General features: G+C 40.7%; 1 protein-coding gene across 2 annotated transcripts in view; it reads right to left on the minus strand.

Annotated features, from left to right (window-relative positions):
• Window positions 1–7,666: 7,666 nt before the first annotated feature.
• Window positions 7,667–22,073, minus strand: part of ALG9 (ALG9 alpha-1,2-mannosyltransferase) — a 119,931-nt gene continuing 105,524 nt past the window's right edge. For both annotated transcript variants that reach the window (XM_066606970.1, XM_066606969.1), the window contains exon 15: window positions 7,667–13,702. In XM_066606970.1, the coding sequence (XP_066463067.1) occupies window positions 13,579–13,702 (124 nt within the window). In that variant the 3' untranslated portion in view covers window positions 7,667–13,578. The remainder of the gene's footprint in view (window positions 13,703–22,073) is intronic.

Raw genomic sequence — 22,073 nt, forward strand, 5'->3', positions numbered from 1 at the left:
CTATATTTTATATATATATATATATATATATATATATATATTTTTTTTTTTATTTTAAAAAAAGGTGAAAGTCCTCACTAAATGACTCACTCACTGACTGGCCACTAATTTTTGAACTTCCCGGGGTCGTACAAACATGAAATTGGGCAGGAACATTCTTTAGGTTCTAAACAGAAAAAGTAGAGGGGTCACAACTCGATTATTCAATGCTAAGTACAAAAGTATGGGCCCCCCTGTGTAATGTACCTAATCTAATTCTCAAACTTCCTGGTGACGTACAAACATGAAATTTGGCACAAGCATTCTTTAAGTCCTAAATAGGAAAAGTAAAGGGGTCACAACTCGATTATTCAATACAAATTGCAAAAGTAAGTGCACCCCTATGTAACTGCTTAGTGTTGTACAAGTGTAAAATTTGGCATGACCTGCAGGGAGTATGTTATAAACGAGAAGAAGCTGAGCAGAATGATACAGTATATAGTTTTCTGCGTAAAGATTTAGCATAACTGATCATTTCTTGCTATAAATCTCTATTCACTCTGCGCTTTGGAGTCTCATGAGTAGTCTTATCAGTGATTGACAGCCTTTCCTGTATAACTGTGAGACCGCCCACTGGACTCCTAAGCACATAATGAGAAGATATTTAGATCAATACATTACAAGTTAAACAGAATCTTCTTCCACAGATACTTATATCAATCTGTTCAGCTTCACCTGCTCTATAACATGCGGTCCGCATATCAGACGGACGTTTCAATGTCACTGGTTCCCTTTAAGTACTTCTGTTCAGTTACAGTCAAGGGGTTGGCCATTTGGCTAATTAGGTAATTTCATTAGCCTGCAGAGTTTATAAAAACGTAATGTGTAGACTCTATACAACAACCATCAGACATTTCCCTACAGTAGTTTACAGTCTTTCTGGGGTGATTGCAGAATGAAGACACAGCTGTGGCTGATGACAGTGACAGATGAATCCCCATTAGCAGCTCTGCAGGCCAATGTACCCAGGCACTGAAGTCATATTATTTATGCCACAGACTGTACACTCAAATCAAGTCTATCAATGTAAATTCATACATTTGATTCACCAAACAAAAGCCTTGTAGTGATTACAGAGGCGGGCACAAATGCAATCCAAGAAAACAGAGCTTAATAGTTACTAACGAAGTGCAAATATGAAATAATTAGTATTTGGTAATTCTTATAATTCATTCCTTGTAATGACTTTTAATCTGTAGAAGCAAGACTCTGATGACTAACATTTTAGTTCATTCTTCTGTTATGTACTACGAGGGTATGTTCTCACGAGGCGGGTCCTCTGCGGAAAATCTGCAGTGGTGAAAACCACAGGAAACGGTCTAGTTTTACTGGCAAAATGTTGCAGATTTGCAAAAAGTTTCACCCTTTGCATTGAGATACATTGCTATATGTCCTGTGCTGCTCTCCACCTGGAATATATATACAGTACTGCTCACTAGCTGTCATATGTACTGTAATACAACCCACCTAAATGCCTTTTTACACAGTGTGATCTGAGCCAGATAAAGAGCGCCAATCAACCAGATTGGCACTTGGTTAGCCGGCCTTCACACAAGCGGATTCAGAATGCATAGGGAGTGAATGATCATTTTATATACGATCATTCGTCCCTCAAAGTTTTGTCGATGTTCGCAGCACATCCCCTATTCACACGGGAGATGTGCTGTCGACAGCAATGATTTTTTCAGCTGCACAAAAGTTATGATCAGTCAACGAACGAGCATTTGCTGGTGCATTGACTTATCAGCTGCAGCTTCACACGACCCAATGATCAAACGAATGTTCCTCCAAATGTTCTTGCGCCATCAACAAGCTATGTAAGAGGCCATTAAGCCAGCATGAGTTGCCTAGGTGGATATCAGCTGAGGTATCAAAATGGCTCCAATGAGGCCATAGGTGAATGAACCTTGCATATCTCACTGAGGATATTGGAGCATTGGTTTTGTTTTTTACTTTGTTGGTGTGATTTCCCCGTGCAAATACTTGATTTGAGAAACAAAAAATCCGAATAGACCTTGTTTCTATCCTGGCATAGTCAGTGCCAGAATATTCTTGGGGTGGGCACAAGTCCAGCAGGAACACTGTTTTAGGTCCAGTGTTGATAGGCTGAATGGACTGTTATTCCCTCCGCCAACCTATCAGTATCATTGTTACTAGATTTTAATCAACTTCATTTTACAATGGATGCCGCTTATACTACTTCAGTTGGTGGTGTTACATCCAACACCAACTAAATCCAAGTATTAGTACGTGTGAGACTGTTTGAGTGATGTTATTGATTCCCAAATTTCGATTGTTATTTGATCCCTGGTCTGGGTTATCCCTAGTTGTGCTGTGAAGTTACTTTTGTTTATACTTTGCTCCTGTTTCCCTTCTGTGTTCTCCTAGGTCTATTCTTGGTGTTCCCTTGCTCCCTCTCTCAATCTATGGTCATGCTAGAGAAATCCAAGGTTCCTGTTGTAGGGTCGCCCTTGTCAGGGCAAGCGCTCAACTTGATAAGAGAGTCGGGCCTACCTAAGATCATGGATAGATCCAATACTTTCCTCGCCTTTGCCCTGATGTGGATCTTGCGTCCTCAGACATCTTTTCACACTGGGTTTAATCATAGTCTGTGTCTTCCTGTATATATCATTCGGTCTGTCACAGCTTGCTGTCTTTTGCGCTGATAGTTTCAAGCCGTGACAGTTTCATTGGGACATAACCCCCTAATGTAATTTTAGAAGTACTCCTATCATCTGGGCAAATACTCTTATACGAATGTACATATGGTGCTGCAAATTGCCTAAAAATGCAGTGAGAATCCAATCAGCAGACTACAGAGTGTAGATTAATGCAGTCCATAATGTTTACAATGCACATGGGCTGCCATATAACAGGCACACTACTTCTTGTAACCAGCAGAAGATAGAAGCATGGTAAATCTTAATTCCCTTGTTAGCCCTGCAAGTTTTTTGACTGCTCCTTCAGCTACATGGACATTGACTAGATGTCATCTGGAATTGTTTGGTGAACCTTACAGAAGAACAAAAAAAAAAAATCTTGATTTTTTTTTTTAACCCACACTTATAAAAATCAATGTACGGAGAGGCGCCATTATATGTATGTACTACAGATTGTATAATCCATCACACGCAATGGTCCACTTTATATTAAACTATATACAAAGCTGTCATTGTAACAGGCTGAGCTTAGAAGCCCAGATTGTTAGCACAGATGTCCTTGTACAACCTTTTCCTCCAGCAATCCTGCGTAACCCTATTGTTGTAAGCGTATAATTTAGTTTAGCTGTCATTGTGCTCTAATTATTGAGCTTATGGCAGTCATTACTGTCCAAACGCGGGAACAAACGTATTTAAATAAATAAGGCGTGCAATGACAAGGGCAAGATGATTTTTGAGGTGTGAATCTAATTACGCACACAGTTTATATGGTTTTCCTCATGGAATGCACAACGGAGGTTTTTTTTCTAAGAAACTCTAGGGTTGGAGAAAGGACAATTAATGACTAGAGATGAGCGAGCATACTCGTCCGAGCTTGATGCTCGTTCGAGTATTAGGGTGCTCGAGATGCTCGTTACTCGAGAAGAGCACCACGCGGTACTCGTCTCGATTAAACGAGCACTGACCATTGAATTCAATGGAGCCGGCAATACAGCCGGCTCCATTGAAAGCAATGGGCTGCCGGCGGGCACGGGATGAATTTTCGGGAAGGGCTTTAAAATATAAGCCCTTACCTGAAAATCATCCTTAAGGGTGCGTTCAGACGAGCGTGTTTTGGTGCGCACAAAAGCACGCTTGTATTTACAACACTGCATTCCCTATGGTGTGTGCACATGTCCGTACTTTGTAGGTGCGTGCCTGCAAAGTTAGGACATGCGTGCACCATAGGGAATGCACGCATTCTTTTCAATGGAGCCGCAGCTGCTGCCGGCGTCTCCATTGAAAACAATGGCCTGCTGGCTCCCTGCATTCCTTTTCAGGGAAGGACTTTACATATAAGCCCTTCCCTGAAAAAGAAAGATTTTAGTGTAAAAAAGAATAAAAATGCAGGCATTCTCTTCAATGGAGCCGCTGCTGCTGCCGTCGACTCCATTAAAGACAATGGTCTGCTGGCACACCTGAATTCTTTTTCAGGGAAGGGCTTTACATATAAGCCATTCCCTGGAAATGAATTAAAAGTGATTTAAAAAACAAAAAAAATAGATACTCACCTCCCTTCAGCTGCCGGGGCACAGCCGCGTCTTCTCCTGCTGTCCCCTGCACTGTAGTGCTGAACTGCTGATCTATCTCCAGCCGGGGATTTAAAATCCCCGGCCGCTGAATGAGCTGCCTCTGATTGGTCACAGCCTCACTAATCAGAGGCAGCTCTCACTCACACCCATTCATGAATTCATGAATGGGTGAGTGCTGCCTCTGATTGGTCCCTGCGCTGAGTCAATCAGAGGCAGCACTCCCTCACCCATTCATGAATGGGTGTGAGTGAGAGCTGCCTCTGATTGGTGAGGCTGTGACCAATCAGAGGCAGCTCATTCAGCAGGCGGGGATTTTAAATCCCCGGCTGCTGAATACTACTCAGTGAGGTTCAGAAGAACTGCCGGCCAGACGCGGCTGAACTCTGGCTGCAGCGGAAAGGTGAGTATACATTTTTTTTGTAATTTTTACACATTTTAGGATGATTTTCAGGTAAGGGCTTATATTCTTAAGCCCTTCCCGAAAATTCATCCTGCGCTCGCCGGCAGCCCATTGCTTTTAATGGAGCCGGCTGTATTGCCGGCTCCATTGAATTCAATGGCTAACATCGTTCTTCTCTGCCACAGCTGTTACAGCTGTGGCAGAGGAGAACGATCTTTATGCTGACAGTGGGAAGGATGGGGGGGTGTCTCACTCTTGCCACTATTGTGGCTTTATAGTGAGACCTCGGAGCCCGAAATGCAGCCCTGCATGTTGCTCCTTGCCTGCCCTATCCATTTCTGTGTTTTTTACATGACTTTGGTGATTTGCTAAGATTTTCACAAATGAAAACCTTAGCGGAGCACCAGTCATATACAAAAATGCTCGAGTCGCCCATTGACTTCAATGGGGTTCGTTACTCGAAACGAACTCTCGAGCATCACTGAAAGTTCGACTCGAGTAACGAGCACTCGAGCATTTTGGTGCTCGCTCATCTCTATTAATGACATCATTACCCAACTCAATGTACAGACACTGGGCACATTTATACGTTTCATGTTGATGAGCTTCTTCTTTGCTAAGACTGCACAGCTTGTAAGTGTCTTGCACAAAATGCATATGTCCCAAGTAGGGCTTGTCCATATGACCGCTTTTACATTTCCTTTAGGGAGATCAAGAATAGAAGACATTGATTTCAGTTGGATTTTCTGAGCTTTAGTTTTGCTCAGCTCAATTCTGCTCTGTTTGATTTGTTTTTTTACTCTTTTCACAAAAGCAATAGAGCAGCAATCTACGCTATTAGTTCCATTAAAAAAATGCAAATGAAAGATCAGTTTTTTTTTTTACATCATAATCAATGGGCAGTTTCCATAATCAACGGAAAGGTTTCCATTTAGTTTCATTTAATGTATCTATTTTTAAAAAAACACGCACAGAAGGTTCGAAAGTAGAGATGAGCGAGCACGCTCGTTTAAGGCTGATGCTCGATCGAGCATCGGTCATCTCGAGTACCATGCAGGGGGGCGGCGGGGGGAAGGGGAAAGATCTCTCTAACTCCCCCCCCTCTCTCCCCACATGGTGCTTGGTCGAGTAATCAGTTACTCGAGAAGACCGAGCAGTAGAAAAACATCTAATGATCAGCTGATTCCAGATTTCTGTTGCATCATGATGATAGGAGAGTCATAATTTGGTGCAACTCTTCTTGTCAAGAGTCAACAGTTTAGGTTCATGGAGGTAGAGTAGTGGTGTGGGGAATGCTTTCTTGGTACACCTACAGTTTTCCAATATCTGTGGTTGGACGTCATGATGAATTGCTGTGCTTCTGAAGCCCAAAGAAGGTCTAAAACACTACTAGGTAAGTGTCTTTAATAACGTGTCCGTTCAGTGTATATTACAGCTCCAATCTTTTGTATGGAGCCTAAATAGGTCATTATGGAAGTCTGTAGTGTTGTACTGTTTATCAAATTAAAGAAAGCACCATTGGATCTTGTATTGTAGAGATACCCTCCCCTAGAAGATTGGCTGTTGGCTATCGTATGGTGCTTCAATACAAAGTCTATGACACAAGGATCTGTCTTGTGGTTCTTATTACATGCTTGTCTGATTTGTACAAAAATGCTCTCCTGGATCCTTAATATTTAGCAGAAGGGGGCTGGATAGATAGATAGATAGATAGATAGATAGATAGATAGATAGATAGATAGATAGATAGATAGATAGATAGGAGATAGATAGATATGAGACAGACAGACAGATTTTTTGGTTATGCAGTTAATTGAAAAGAAGTCAACACAAACCAAGTTTAGAACTAAATGTAAACATATTTCTTCTATCACCACCTTATTTTCTGTTTGTGTGAAAGAAGATCACACTATAGCTAACTAGATGTGAGGTGTTGGAAATCATCTTCAGCCATGGTTTCCACAGCCACTGAGGAGGAGAATGACTGACAGACATTGGGGATAATACAATGAAAACAACAGTATTTTCAGTCTTCTCCTTCGTAAATTGAAATCAGCCTATTGTAGAGTAAATGGGGGGAGCAGTGAATAAGTAATTGCGATAGACTGTGCAGTAATCCTGGTAGTGGCTTCTAAAAAGTCTTTGTACCGAAGAAAATGAAAGCACATTTGATTACAATTAGCAGTTTTGTCCTTGTCCACATTATTTATCAAGCCAGTGTTTAAAATAAATCTCGGATTAGACAAAACAATGCGAAACCAATGATCCAGGCAGCCAAACCTAGGCACCAGCTGGATCGTTGAGGAGATCAGGAAGATGTGCATCAACTGACCTCCAGAAGCTCCCCAAGAAGACTCCTTAATATGAAGACCTTTGAACGATAAGTGCTCAGATTCTCGCTGGATCGAGGTAATATGAATAGTAAATCTTCAGTGTAAATGCCGTCTGTAAATGAATGCCGAACGAGAATTCATTCGTCCAAGTTTTTTACAGGCATGAAAATCAAATGACGATTGGCTTGTGTAAACAGGCAGTCATTCATTTATGAACGACTGCCTGTTTACTGTGAATAGAGGTGGTAGGACGGAGCGATCCCCGGTCTGCTCTGCCTCCATTTACTGAGTAATCCTCCCTCTTGTGTGGAAGCACAGGAGCAATTATCGCTGAGATGACTGTCGGGCACGAAATCACCCCACAGTCGTCCAATGTAAAAGGACCCTTAGATGGCAAATATAAATTATACTGTATTCTGAGTATTGCTGGAATTTGTGATCTGCAGTTATTTTCCCATCTTGACTTTTCATAGTTATCGCAATATGTATAGACTACTAACGGCTAATAAGTCAATGACCTATCCGAGCTGTTTTTCATTCATCCATACCTGGTTGTGATTAGTCAAAATCCACTGCAATCCACTGAATGAATCCAGTTGATTTGGTTTTTCACTACTAAATAATTCGACAATATTTTTGGAAACAAGAGGCTCAGATGACAAATGCGATGTGCAACTTTTATTGAAAAAAAACAACATACAAGGGAAGAGACAAACATAACAAGGATTGACTCTGAACATCTTGAGGATGAATCTGGTCCTTGAGTTCAGCATATTGGATGGCCACAGATGGGTAGATGTCCCACTGCTAGCTGGAGAAATGAGCAGATTCTTGGAACACCAATGCTGCAAGTGGAAGCCAATTTGATTGGTCATATTTGAAGGGTAATGAGAGAGTGTGCCCGATAATTGTTTAATGTAAATAGGTGAAGCAACTTAACGACTAGCGATAAAATGCTAATTGTTTAAGTGAACATAAAAATAAGCATCAGTAGTTCAGAGATTGTGGTATGTAAACATGAACCCTTTGATTAATAGAAGACATGAAACTATGTTATCCACCTGCAGACCAGTCATAGACTATAAATATCAAGAAGGCCCGCAGTCACTTTTGAGTAGTTCCCACTACTGGTATCTCAGGGGTTCTACAAATGGGACATGGCGTCCGAAAATGTTTCAGTAAAATCTGTCCTCCAAGGCCAAGCAGTGTTCCTTTCTTGCCATGTGCCCAACAGTTTACATCCACATCTGAGGTATGACCGTACACAGGAGAAATTGGGTAGCAATTTCTGGGGTGCTTTTTGTCCTACTATCCCTTGTGAGAATGAAAATTTAGGGCTCAACCCATTACTGTAAAAATTAATTTTGACTTTCTAACGAGTTTTACAAAACACCTGTGGGGTCGAGACACTCACTATATGCCTTGATAAATTGCTTGAGGGATGTACTTTCCAAAATGGGGTCTTTTTTTTGTGGGGCAGGGGTTGTTCTTGCCTCTGCAAACCTGAAATGTCAACTGAAAAAAGTCCTAATAAATGGGAGACCCCAAAATACACAGTGTGTTCCTTCATTTTTGAGGACTGTATTTGAGTCATGTTACGCATGAGGGTCACATGAGGGATATTTCTAAAAACAGCAGAATTGAGGTAAGAAATATTGAGTTTTGTTTCTCTGGTAACTCCTGCTGTTCTATAGAAAAAATGCTAACATTTTACTTCCACTTTGTTTTAATTCTAATGAAATGCCTAGAGGGCTAACAAACTTCCTATATACAGTTTTGAATACTTTGATGGGTACATGGGGTGATTAATAGAGGTTTCTAATATATGGATTCCTCAAAGTCACTTCAAAACTCAAGTCAACAGTTAAAAATTATGCCAACATAATGTGAATATGATAAATGTTAACCATTTTGTGTTGTCTGACCATCTTAGAAGCAGAAAATTTAAAAATTTGAAAAATTATAATTTTTTAAAGATTTTCTCTAAAATTTGGATTTTTCTTTTAACAACACGAGATATATCTTATCAAAATTTGCCACACACAAAATGTACAATTTGACAAGAAGAAAGAATCTCAGAATTAGTTGGATAAGTTATAGCCTTCCAAAGTTCTTAGCACATAGAGTGGCGCATGATTTGAAAAATTCGGCTACAGGGCTTGGTCATGAAGGCTAAAAACTGGCTGCAGGAGGAAGGGGTTATAAAGGGAACATACATCATATTTTTAATGATTATGGAGATGACAACACTGTGTGTAAACACTTGGCTGGAATCGCTGTTCAATCTCTTACAGTGACCCTATTGCGAATATCTGCATGGACCTCAAGACTTCACCAATGGTGAATGAGATACTTCTCTTTCTCAGTGTAAAACTATTGACCAATCCTTTCAACAGACCAGAGTCTGGCTAGGCTTGGCTGGCCAAAGAGATGCCATACAATGTTATTAGAAATGTAGTTCCAGAAACTTCCAGTTCATCAAAGTCTAAAGCTAGCCAGACACCACAAATAGCTGTCGCCTGAACACTCGTTTGACCGACAGCTATTCCGCCTGACCTCCCTGTACATACATGCTCATGGCTCACTGAATGTACATGTCTTCTCAATAGGAAAAAGGGAATAAGTAGCTCCTGGACACCTCTGGTGGAGAGTTTTCTACTTTGAGATAAAAAAAATAGAGTTTTGGGCATGTCAAAATCCAACATGGTTGACCCTTCTGTCCTCTGATATCTGCCTTTGAGGGAGAGTTGGGACACCACCATACACATTAGATGTTTGTCAAGTTCATCTAACCTTCAATTAATGTGTATGTCCACTTTAAAAGGGGCTGTCTGAGTTGTTCAAAAACTAAGAAATGTGGGGAAAATGATAAAAGTGGTTTTACTTACCGACTGAATCCCGAGCCACTCCAGAGCAGCGGTTCTGGTGGTCCTGGGCTTTGTTCACCTGGCTGCAGTGGTGACATGCCCTATACCCACGTGACCACTGCAGCCAATTAGTGGCCTTATCAGGTCGTGCTGTACATGGCAGCATCGTTGCTGAGGCCAGTCACATGGATGTACGACGTGTCATTCAGGTAAAATCCTGGCCAATCCCTGTAAACCAGTGGCCATCTTCATACAGTGCTTACTATATTACAACTAAAAAGCAGTTTACTCAAGTGACAATTGTCCACCATGTTGATGGTCTTACTGTGTTTGGCACGAATGTCATTTCACATGTGCCACACATTATTGTCGAGATCCAACCATGTCAAGTAATTTCTATTTTCTGACATACGTATAACAAATCAGTGTCCAGTTTTATCACATTTGTATTAATTTGAATCTTCATGAAGCAAATCTAAAAGTCTACATAAAGATGGCCACCTATTTTCCACTTTACTCATAAATCACTTAGATCTCAAGATCTTTTCTGATTAAGCTGATTTAATATCATTAGAGGTCAGCAGAACACAGGTCAAGCATTCCTTCACCTGGTCATTTTTCATCATTTTAATCTTCGTTGCAACTAGACAATCATTCAGGAAAATGCATTTCTACAGTAACCAACCAGAACCAATATGGGCAATTAGGCATATATATCTACATCAGACTTGGATGGAAAGCTATGGGAACAAACTCTGTCCCTACCGCCGCTTGTACTGTAAGAAGCCCCAAGTTCTGATGCTCAGCAAAGAAACCACATTGACTGTTGCTACTACAGCTTTCTGGCCTTTAACCCTTTCCAATCCACTGTCTGACGTCTGAAGACATTCTGATTAAAGGCTGTACAGCTCCGATGTCGGAAGACGTCCAGCAGGGTATTCTCACCAAATATTGCCGGCCACTCTGTTGTCGGGGGCCTCTTCAGCATATCCCATACCGCAGTACTAGCGCTAGCCAGCAGATGGTGCCATTATATAATGGCAGAAAGAGAAAGCCCCCTAGGAAAATCCTGAATCCAAAATTGGATTGCAAGGGGTTAAGCTAACCAACCAGAAAATTATTCATAGTTTTGATCATTTCGGTCCAGTACTTCCGGACAAGACAACTATTTTTATGCAATTATGCTATTTAAATATCTTTTTAACCCTCAATTATTGGTTGCATTCAATATATCCTGCACTCATACATACATGTACTTATTTTGTAATAAACTGATATTTACAGCTTTATTTTACACATTGCTGCTGGAAAGAAATCCTATGTCTTTAAGTGCAATCTTGCATTTACACTATCCTGCCAAAAGTAATTAGACACCTGAGCAAGAATCAATAGTAGTATTCATATCTATATGTTAGTACTTTGTGAGGCTCCTTTGGCCCTAATGATATTGGATTCTCTCAGTGGCATACTTTCTAACACCTGATAAATTACAGCTAGTATTTCCCTCTATTCATCCCGCAAACATCTGGCAAGTTCTTCCAAAGAAGATGCATCAGCATGTCTACAACGGTGCAAGGAGTGTCATCATAGAACAGTTAAGCAACAGAAGAACGTTCTATGGAGTGACAAATCGTGCTGCTCCATCTTCAATTGAGATGGATGTACTTGGGTGTGGAAGATGCCCGGAGAACACCTTTTGTCTGAGTTGTTGTGCCAACAGTTTGGTAAGGTGGAGGTTTTATTTTGGTCTGGGGATGTTTTACGTGGCATGATCTCAATCCGTTGGTTGTAGTGGCAAGAACTATGAATTCAGAGGTCTACCTTGCCATCCTAGACAATAATGTGCTGCCAACAATGTGGCAATACTCTGGGAACGGTCAGCAATACTCCCAACAAGACAATGTGCCTTATTATAAATCCAACGCTCATGGTTTGAAGATATAGAGATTCCATGGTTGGACAGGCCTGCACAGAGACCCGACTTGAACCCTATTAAACATCTCTGGAATGAACTGGACCATCAGGTCAGGAAATATGAACAGCGTCCATCTACTTTGAGAGAACTCGCCAGACATTTGCAGGATGAATGGAGGGAAACACTAGTTAAACTATATCAGACTTTAGTTAAAAGTATGCCACGGAGAGTATACGATGCAATTATGGCCAAAGGAGGCCACAAAAACTATTACGGTACCTTATGTAAATAAATACTACTTTTGATTCTTGCTAAGGTCTCAAATTACTTTTCATAGTATAGTGTATCTGTCCATGATAATGTGCTATAGAGTGATGCCACCAATTGGTTCATGTGAAAGTCTGAGTCACACTGTGACGCAACACCATACTATACATATTTGGTTCCAGAGCAAGAAATGTATCACAGAGACATACGGACACAAAGCAGAGGATGGAAGAGTGCACTTTCTAAAGGGATATTGCATTTGGGTTGCATGCAATGTCCATATGCTTTGCACTGAAACTCAACTCCTAATCCTTGTCTGATTTTACTTGGAGACAATATGATCCAATGGGGTAAACAACCAGACAATAAAAGTGGTACAATACAATTAAAAGTAAATATCCATACAAAAAGTTATGTGAGAAGTTGTATCTCACAATATACTATAATGACATATATAGCAAAGTTCAACCCTCTGCTACGAAGTGAAGGAAGTTATTCTTGAAACTAAACAAGTCTATGGACCAAAAAAAGATTATCAACTTTTTGGACATAGTACATATACCTCTTCTAGAGCACCAACACATATATGCTCTCGGTGCAGATAATCCTGGTATAATATAATACACAGTCACGGTTTTAAGGTGCTTTTACACAAATCTAATATAGTTTAGATTCTCGCTATAGGGCGACAATCTGAACGCTAATCGTTTGATGTAAATACATCCACCGACTGAACCAGAAGTCTTTCACTCCTCCTTCAGTTTCTGCATGCAGAAAACTGGACGACGTATCGTTCCGTGTGAACGGGCAGACGCTCACTTATGAACTGCCTGCTTACAGTGAATGAAAGTGGGTGGGCCAGAAGATCCCCGGCCCGCTACTCCTCCATTCAGTCAGTGATGCTCATTCCTATATAAAAGCACAAGGACGATTATCACTGGGACGGCCTATCAGGCATCTGTTGCCCAACAGATCGTTCAGTGTAAAAGCACCCTAAGTGATCGCACCGTTTTATGCCTAATAGGATGAAAAGGATTTCTAGTTTGGACTGGCAGTGAAGATCTTCCATACGTCTGTAATGATAGACTATACTTTCTAACCATAACACAAAGAGAATGAGAATAACCGAACTCCAGTATAATACTAGAGCTCTCTACTTTACACCGTTGGATACTAAAAAATAGCGCAATCAATGGACACACCACAGAATACATGAAATTTATCATATATACACACACATATCTGAATCCTCAATGGAAATACCCATCATAACAGGCTTCATAAAGCCAATCCCTGTCGATGACACTGTAATTCACAACTCTGTATCACTTGTTTGCATTGGTCATAGTAAAAGCAGAGTTGACCAGAAAATACTATAAGACTCCTCTATACAGTCAGAAAGAGGACTTCGGACATACTGCAAAAAACATCTTCCAAGAAAGGCCCCTCTGACCATAACAGGAGAATGTCAGGCGACCCAACAGAAAGACCAAATTAGGTTTGCGTTTTTAATACAAGGTCTTTACTTATCCCAAGTTCTTCTTCTTAATCTGTTTGGGCCGACGGGCCTTCAGAATAGTGTAATTAGAGTATGTTGTGTGCCAACTGGATACAAATGGAACATAAAATGCTCGAAACAGTTTGGAAGACCTGAAAAAAAAAAAAGAAAAAAAAGTGTTAAATGGCCACTAAGTTTTCAAACAACTAGCGCTTACATGATAACTAGCAAAACTGCTATTTGCTTTATTGACCTAAGATTATTTTTTGTAGTGAAAAATCACTCTAGAAGTGCTAGCACCTTCCACCTAACTTGCTGTTTACTACCTGCTATTCAGTGTGTCACTGGGGATGGAATGATGGCAGAACAGGATGTGGACGACGGGGATGAGATGAATCACAGTGTTCATTCACATGTACAGAGAGCAGATGAGTGGAGAGAGGGAAGACGAGAAACTCACACAGACACTGCAGCTAATAGTAAGGAACTGTTTACTGTGTTTTAGCAACCTCTCCACTGCTCAGTATTGCTGTACACTGCCCTCCATGATAATATTTCTCTATGTATGTTACAAAGGCTAGAATATACAGTTCTCTGTGCACAGTCTATAGAACACAACACAGGCTGCTTCCACCAGTTTTGAGAAAGGACCAAGAATCAGATGTAAACCCTGTGGAGAGGGGAAAATGGGGAAAATACAGAATACATGCCATATTATGGCCAGATATATTGATTTCCCATGGGAGATTATTCGGAAAAGTCATCTGAAAGGTTAGGTACTCTTTAATGTGATATTAAGTAATGAAACTGGACAGATAAGGTAAGGTAGAATAAAAACCTGGGACAAGTGGTACTGCAATATGTATTAGCAAAAATGTATATTCCAACCAGAAGCATTTATTACCTATCTAACAAAACCAGCAAAAATGGTATGTGACAACGTAAAAGAGCTTTTCATAAATAAAACACATTCTTGGAGACATAAAAGTTTACAATGTAACTTTTCCAAAAGATCACCCCTGATCTAGTCCTTATTTTTTGTGATCGCTCATCTACCCCATATATTTCATGAATGTTACTAAGCATCTTCCATGAGAGGTCCACACTTCTTGAAGACCAGTGTTTTGGGCGGTTGTCTTCAGCTGTGACCATTGAGCATATGGTCCTTATTTTGCAGGTCCCCCACGTAGTATCCCCTTCCATAAGCCTGTGTGGTGAGGTGCTGCAAAGCGGAACTACCAAACTGCCAGATACTTGAACGATGTGTAATATTACATTTCCTCCCTGCAGTGAATAACTTCTTCAGGCAATAAAAGCTGATCACTTATGGATTCAGCATCCAGGGCCATCACAATCTTTGGGGTACAGCAAAAGTTTTTCCAGAATTATCTTTAGAAAAGGTTACAAAAACTTTATTCACTCATGTTAAAAAGGCAAGTGTACAACTTGGAAAGATGCTTACGTTTCGAACCAATCAGCTGGTTCTAACTCATAACTATGAGTATAGACATCTTAAACTTAGAGGTAAGAACCAGCTGCTTGGTTTGAAACATGTGTTTTTCTACGATGTACACTTGCATTTTAATTTGAGTAAAAAACATTTTTGCTTTTAACTTTTCAGGGCTGAAAAATCTTTTGCTTGATCCTGGAGTTTATGCGATTATTTCACTTGAAATATGGCTCTGTGTCTTTAACGGGTACACAAACTCCAGGACGGAGTTTTTCAGGCCCTTACCTTCAGGAAAAGTCAAACAAAAAAACTTCATTCACTCACGTTAAAATGAAAGTTGTACATCTTATAAAGACACTTACGTGTTTCGAACCAACTATCATAGAATTATAGAATGGTGGAGTTGGAAGGGACCTCCCGGGTCATCTGGTCCAACCCCCTGCTCAGTGCAGGATTCACTAAATCATCCCAGATATCTGTCCAGCCTTTGTTTGAACACTTCCATTGAAGCAGAACTCACCACCTCCGGTGGTAACCTGTTCCACTCATTGATCACCCTCACTGTCAGAAAGTTTTTTCTAATATCTAATCTGTGTCTCCTCCCTTTCAGTTTCATGCATTGCTTCTAGTCTTTCCTTGTACAAATGAGAATAGGGCTGATCCCTCTGCACTGTGACAACCCCTCAGATATTTGTAGACAGGTATTAAAGGAGATGTCTCATGAAAGCAAGTGGGTCTATACACTTCTGTATGGCCATATTAATGCACTTTGTAATATACATCGTGCATTAATTATGAGCCATACAGAAGTTATTTCACTTACCTGTTCCGTTGCTAGCGTCCCCGTCTCCATGGATCCGTCTAAAATCGCCTCTTCTGGCGATTTTAGACGCGCTTGCGCAGTCCGGTCTTCTTGTTTTCTCAATGGGGCCGCTCGTGCAGGATGCCGGCTCCGTGTAGCTCCGCCCCGTCACGTGCCGTGCCGATTCCAGCCAATCAGGAGGCTGGAATCGGCAATGGACCGCACAGAAGCCCTGCGGTCCACCGAGGGTGAAGATCCCGGCGGCCATCTTCACAAGGTGAGTATGAAGACGCCGGACCGCGGGGATTCGGGTAAGTACTATATGTTGTTTTTTTTTTAAACGTCTGCATCGGGTTTGTCTCGCGCCGAACGGGGGGCCTATTAAAAAAAAACAAAAAACCCGTTTCGGCGTGAGACATCTCCTTTAAGTCTCCTCTCAGCCTTCTTTTTTGCAAGCTAAACAATCCCAGATCCTTTAACTGTTCTTCATAGGACATGATTTGCAGACCGCTCTCCATCTTGCTGGTTCTTACTCATAGTTATCAGTATAGACATCATAGCTATGAGTAAGGAGTGGCTAGCCGGTTTGATTTGCAAAAGTCTTTTTAAGATGTACACTTGCGTTTTATCTTGAATGAACAAAGTTTTTTTTATTTTTAACTAACCCTGAAGATGAGAGCTGGAAAAACCATTACTCAATCCTGGAGTTTGTATACCCATTACCAAATCGGAGCTCTATTCCCATACACCGTCAACTCCTGTCAAGGAACAAGACTTTGAATCTATGCTGTGTTAAATTGTGTAGCCCTCTTTTTTGTGTGCTTTTGGATAATCTTTGAGGTAACCTGCTCAAGGAGAGGGGGTTGTCCAGTTGGGATGCTTCCAATACCGCCTTTTTGAAAACTTGTGCATGATTTCTTTAACCTTATTTTCATCTCCTTATAATCATAGAACAGGCTAATACTGTTAAATATCTGATCACATTCACTAGCCGATTCATAAGGCCCATTGTGCTTTCTGTAAAGCTTTAGTTCCAATCGGAGAACTATCAATTTTGTTTGTTATCAATTATCCTGTTTCCCTGAAAATAAGACATACCCTGAAAATAAGACCTAGCATGATTTTCCAGAATTTTTGAGGATGCAAAATGATTTTTCAGGCTTTTTGAGGATGCTTGAAATATAAGCCCTACTCCAAAATTAAGCCCTTCTAACAGTTAATTAAGATAGTCAATTTAAATAGTGTCTAGGCAGCTATACATGTAAAAAAGTTAAACCTTTTTGAACAAAAATTAATATAAGACACTGTCTTATTTTCGAGGAAACACGGTAATAGTTAGTAAATAAAGTCATTAACCTTATGTTACCCTCAAAATATAGCATACTACAACCATAGGTATAAGGTGAAGGAAAATTGATATATTCCCAGTAATGTCTATAGCTACAGTTCGTATCAGGGATGGTTTGGAGTAGCTGCATCTCATGAGACCAATTACGCAAGGGAAGAGTGTGTCATAGCCGGGAGCAGAAACGTCTGCTCCATGATATGCTGAAATCCGAGCTCTCGCCTTATCTGTAATGAAATGGTTCCTGACAATGAAGTGTCTACTTGGTGTAATTAGGTGGCTGCTCTCTAATTCAATTACCATCTCTATGTATCAGGAGCTCATCTCTGACTGTACAGGACCTGACGTCAATTGAGCTCTAGGAAACCCCCAGAGGATCAGGTTGGGCTGTCGTGCCTGCCGAATCGCCTTCATTATTAACCTTTCCTATGCTGTACGGCTTCAGACCAGTAAATCGCATTTAAATTCGCTACGTTTGGCCTAAATGTACAAGAAATGATACCGAGAAAAGAATTCGGAAATATAAAATACACCACTGGTGCTACAGAGCGGCCTTCCAAAGTACCAGATGAGATTAGATCCAACTTCTCCTTTATTCGTCAATTCGACAACCAGCAAATAAAAACGTGTTTTGGGATAAAGAACCCCTTCATCAGTTTAGCTGTATGTAGTAGAGTTAGATACCAGGTTCGAGTCTAGTCCTAAGTGCAAATTAATGATGGCATGGGAAGCAGCGCAAGGGCGACGGCAGATAACACCACGGATCATTAAAGATCTCACCCTACATAGTTCAACCAGCATTATTCAATTCAATGTGGATGGAGAATGATCTAAAGGGTTTAAATGTAATTTATCATGGAAGACAAAACAGGATGGACCAAGATCCCAAAAGTTCAGGAAGACGAGAAACCACTACCTATACGAGCTATCAACTAGAGATTAGAGAAAGCGATATATATTGCTTTCTCTAATCTCTAGTAGCATTGTCATACATCAACCTGTAGATCTAAGCATCAATTTGAGGTACGTGATGTCACTGTCCATACTGGATCGGCACTTTGGCTGAGTGGGGCTGCAGCGTGTACAGAGTGTTAGGAAGCGTAAAAGAGTAGCCAGCTGACACATGGACAATTGAAGCCATAAGTATTCACTGTTGTGACAAAAGATGGCCATGTGAAGGCTGACATGATGGACATATTTAATGGGCACCAGAATCACCCATTATTCTTCATCATAGTAGGGTATATTCCAGTTTAGTAAATGGTACAGAAAGGTTACAGTGAAATATGTGAATACTGAATGTCATCTTTGCGCTTTAGAATGATATTTTTTTTATTTTTTCATAACTGTACGAAGCAAAGGTGCAGAACATGTGGTGCAGCTCCCAACTATCAGACTGGCACTATTGTGGGTGGGGTAGGCACTGTGTGACTGGTATAATATAAGTAGAAACGTGGGAATCTACTACAAATTCTATTTTAAAGGGGTTCGCCGGGACTAGGATACTGATGACCTATCGATAGTAGACCGGTTGGGGGAGTGCTGCCAATCAGCGGCTTGAAGAGTGCAAGTGAGTGTTGCAAGCCTTTTCACAGCACACCAGGCACAGCGCTATTCATTGCATATCGGCCGGGCCTAACTTATTATGGCCCTTTCAAATGGAACGATAACTGTTGATATAATAGTTGAATTGTGTGAAAATGAACGATAATCTTCTAGTGTAAACATGGCCATTGATTAAAAAATAATTTGTTCGCGTATCGTTTGTAGTCCATTTTATGCTGAGATAAGAATCAACGTTCCTTGTCTGCCAGTTGTTTCATGTGAAAGGCGATCGTTCAGTCGTTCGCAGACCATTCCCTGGGATCCCAGACAGAACAATGATGAACTGATCGAGTTCTAATGAAAAAAATAAAAAATGTAAACCAAGGTCATTTGAAAGCCAACGACTTGGTCACCGCTTGCTCGTTCCAGCAATTAATTTACCCCTTGTAAAAGGACCCTTAGACGCTCAATCCCATTCACTTGAATGAAACTGAGCTACACATAAGCTACATGATGAATGAATGTGACATCTCCGCAGCCTCTTCAAAGAGTAGATCTGCTGACTTTTTCCCAAGGGAAAAGGAGAGGTGGGCTCGCATGTCTATGGCTCTCTCCATTGTAGTTTATTAGAGTCATCTATAATGGAGGCATTTATGGCAAAAATGTGCTTATTATTTTTTTATTTCAAGACAGACCCTGGAAATCTACCCCTAACTACTGTTTCGTGGATACAATTACAATAAAATAAGGTGTAATTGAAGTTGACAATATCTAACATACCCATATGAAGTGAATACAGAGTGACATTCCATCATGACATTTCTTGGCAGACTGCTTTTGTGGGGTGGTTTGTCATTGCCTTCCCCAGTTATCTTTTACCCCTCAGCAAGCTGGGTACTCATTTTACCGACCTCAGAAAGATGGAAGGCTGAGTCAACCTTGAGCTGGCTACCTGAACGATGTGGGGATTGAACCCACAACCTTCAGGTCGTGAGCGAGAGTTTAGGACTGCATTTCAGCTGCCTTAACACTCTGCGCCAAACAGGGCTCTGAACAATTGTTAAATTAGGACAGAGATGATTTCACTCCTTAAAATAATGCTCTAGTATGAAGCTACTTTATACACGGGAATTACATAAATGGCAGCTCCCATATGTTACACTAGCTGATATACCCGGCTTCGCCCGAGTTAATTTGGTACTGGTGTTTATCTGGTGTTCACACGGAAAATCTTATGAAGTCGTGGTTACTTTAGAGATACCGGAAAAACATATGTTTACCATTTTGCATAGTTCTCTGCGTTACCCAGGAAACACCACGGGAGGTAACCATGCAACATTTCCTTTATATAAAATGACATCAGGAAGTGAGAGAATTAGATTTCATACGTAAAATTTGGACGCTAATTCTTTTGCGCTTAGAATTGAATAATCGAGTTGGGACCCATTAACTTTTCCTATTTATGACATAATCAATGCCCTGCCAAATTTTAAGTTTCTATGACATTGGGAAGTGAGAGATTTAGATTATGTACGTAAAATTTTTTCACGCTAATTCTTTTGCGCTAGAATTGAATAATCAAGTTGGGACCCATTAACTTTTTCTATTTTTGACACAATCAATGCTCGTGCCAAATTTCACGTTTCTATGACACCGGAAAGTGAGAAAATTACATTCCGTACGTAAACTTTGGACGCTAATTCTTTTGCCCATAGAATTGAATAATCGAGTTGGGACCCATTAGCTTTTCCTATTTATGACATAATCAATGCTCCTGCAAAATTTCGAGTTTCTATGACATTGGGAAGTGAGAGATTTAGATTATGTACGTAAAATTTCGACGCCAATTCTTTTGCACTAGAATTGAATAATCGAGTTGGGACCCAATTACTTTTCCTATTTTGGAGATAATCTATGCTTGTGCCAAATTTCATGTTTCTACGACATTGGGAAGTTGGAGAACTTTTGGCGAGTCAGTCAGTCAGTCAGTCAGTGAGGGCTTTCGTCTTTATATATATAGATTACTACCAGGATGAATGCAAAAACACATGCAGAGGGGAAAAAAATGGCTTGTAACTACCGACAGAATACAGCACAGTTAATGGCAGTCTGTGCTCTCACACTGTACTGTAGACACAGGCTGCTAGCAATCACAGTACTGCGGTCTCTAAACTGCATAGAAAGAACATACCCTGCTATAAATTCCTTCTGTATTATACTAAAAGGTTAGGACAGTAAGCAGAGAGAATTCAGAACTCTCGTACTAATGTCAGCTGGTATTTCCCTCCATCCATCCTGCAAACAGATGGCGAGTTCTTTCAAAGAAGATGCATCATCCTGTCTACAATGTTGCAAGGAGTGCTATCATAGGACAGTTAAACAGTTCTATGGAGTGACACATCACACTACTTCATCTTCAAATCAGAAGGATGTACCTGGGTGTAGAGGATGCCCAGGGTACGCGATCTGACTGCGTGGGTTGTGCCAATAGTCAAGTACAGCAAAGGTTCCTTTATGGTCTGAGGATGGCATGCTCTCGGTCTGTAGTGGCAAAACCCATAAACACGAAGGTGTACCTTGACATTCTAGACAATGTGCTGCCGACAGTTTGGAAATACTCTGGATATGGTCAGCAATCCTTCCAACAAGACATTGCGCCTTCTCACAAATGCAACGCTATTTTACATTGTTTTGAGGACATGGATGTTCTGTGACTGAACTGGCCTGCACAGAGTCCTGACCAGAACCCTACTGAACAGCTTTAGGATGAACTGGAACATTGGGTCAAGAAATACGAACGTCCATCTTCCTTAAGAGAACTTATCAAACATTTGCAGGATGAATGGAGGGAAATACCAGCTAAAGTATATCAGATGTTAGTAGAAGGTATACCACGGAGAGTAACCAATGTCAAAGGAGCCCCACTAAGTATTAACCTATGGAAATAAACACTACTTATGATTCTTCTTCAGGTATCCAATTACTTTTGGTAGTGTAGTTGAAGCAGGGAATTGTGATTTAAGTAATTCTCCACAACTTTTTCTAAAGTTGCTCTAAATTCTTCACTAAAAATAGAACTAATGTTTAAAATCTGAGGTCATCCATCCATCCTGTTATATTAAAAATACAGTTTATGGAAACTAATACAAAATTCCAAAAATATAGCGGCAAAGCAGAAGTAGAGGTTAAATCTGTCTGAAGTCAAGATTGCTTTTTGTGCTGAGAGCAGCCTAGAGTGAGAGTATGTCTCCTCCATGGAAAGATAGCGTACGTAAGCAAGTGCGTCAGAAGGGATTAGGGAGCGCAGCTGCCTGCAGAGGCTGGAGAACACTGGGGCATCTTGTGGAGCTGCAGCACAAAGCCTACAAGGGAGCCTGGCTG

The sequence above is a fragment of the Eleutherodactylus coqui genome, chromosome 6 (assembly GCF_035609145.1).
Source record: "Eleutherodactylus coqui strain aEleCoq1 chromosome 6, aEleCoq1.hap1, whole genome shotgun sequence".
Taxonomy (NCBI): domain Eukaryota; kingdom Metazoa; phylum Chordata; class Amphibia; order Anura; family Eleutherodactylidae; genus Eleutherodactylus; species Eleutherodactylus coqui.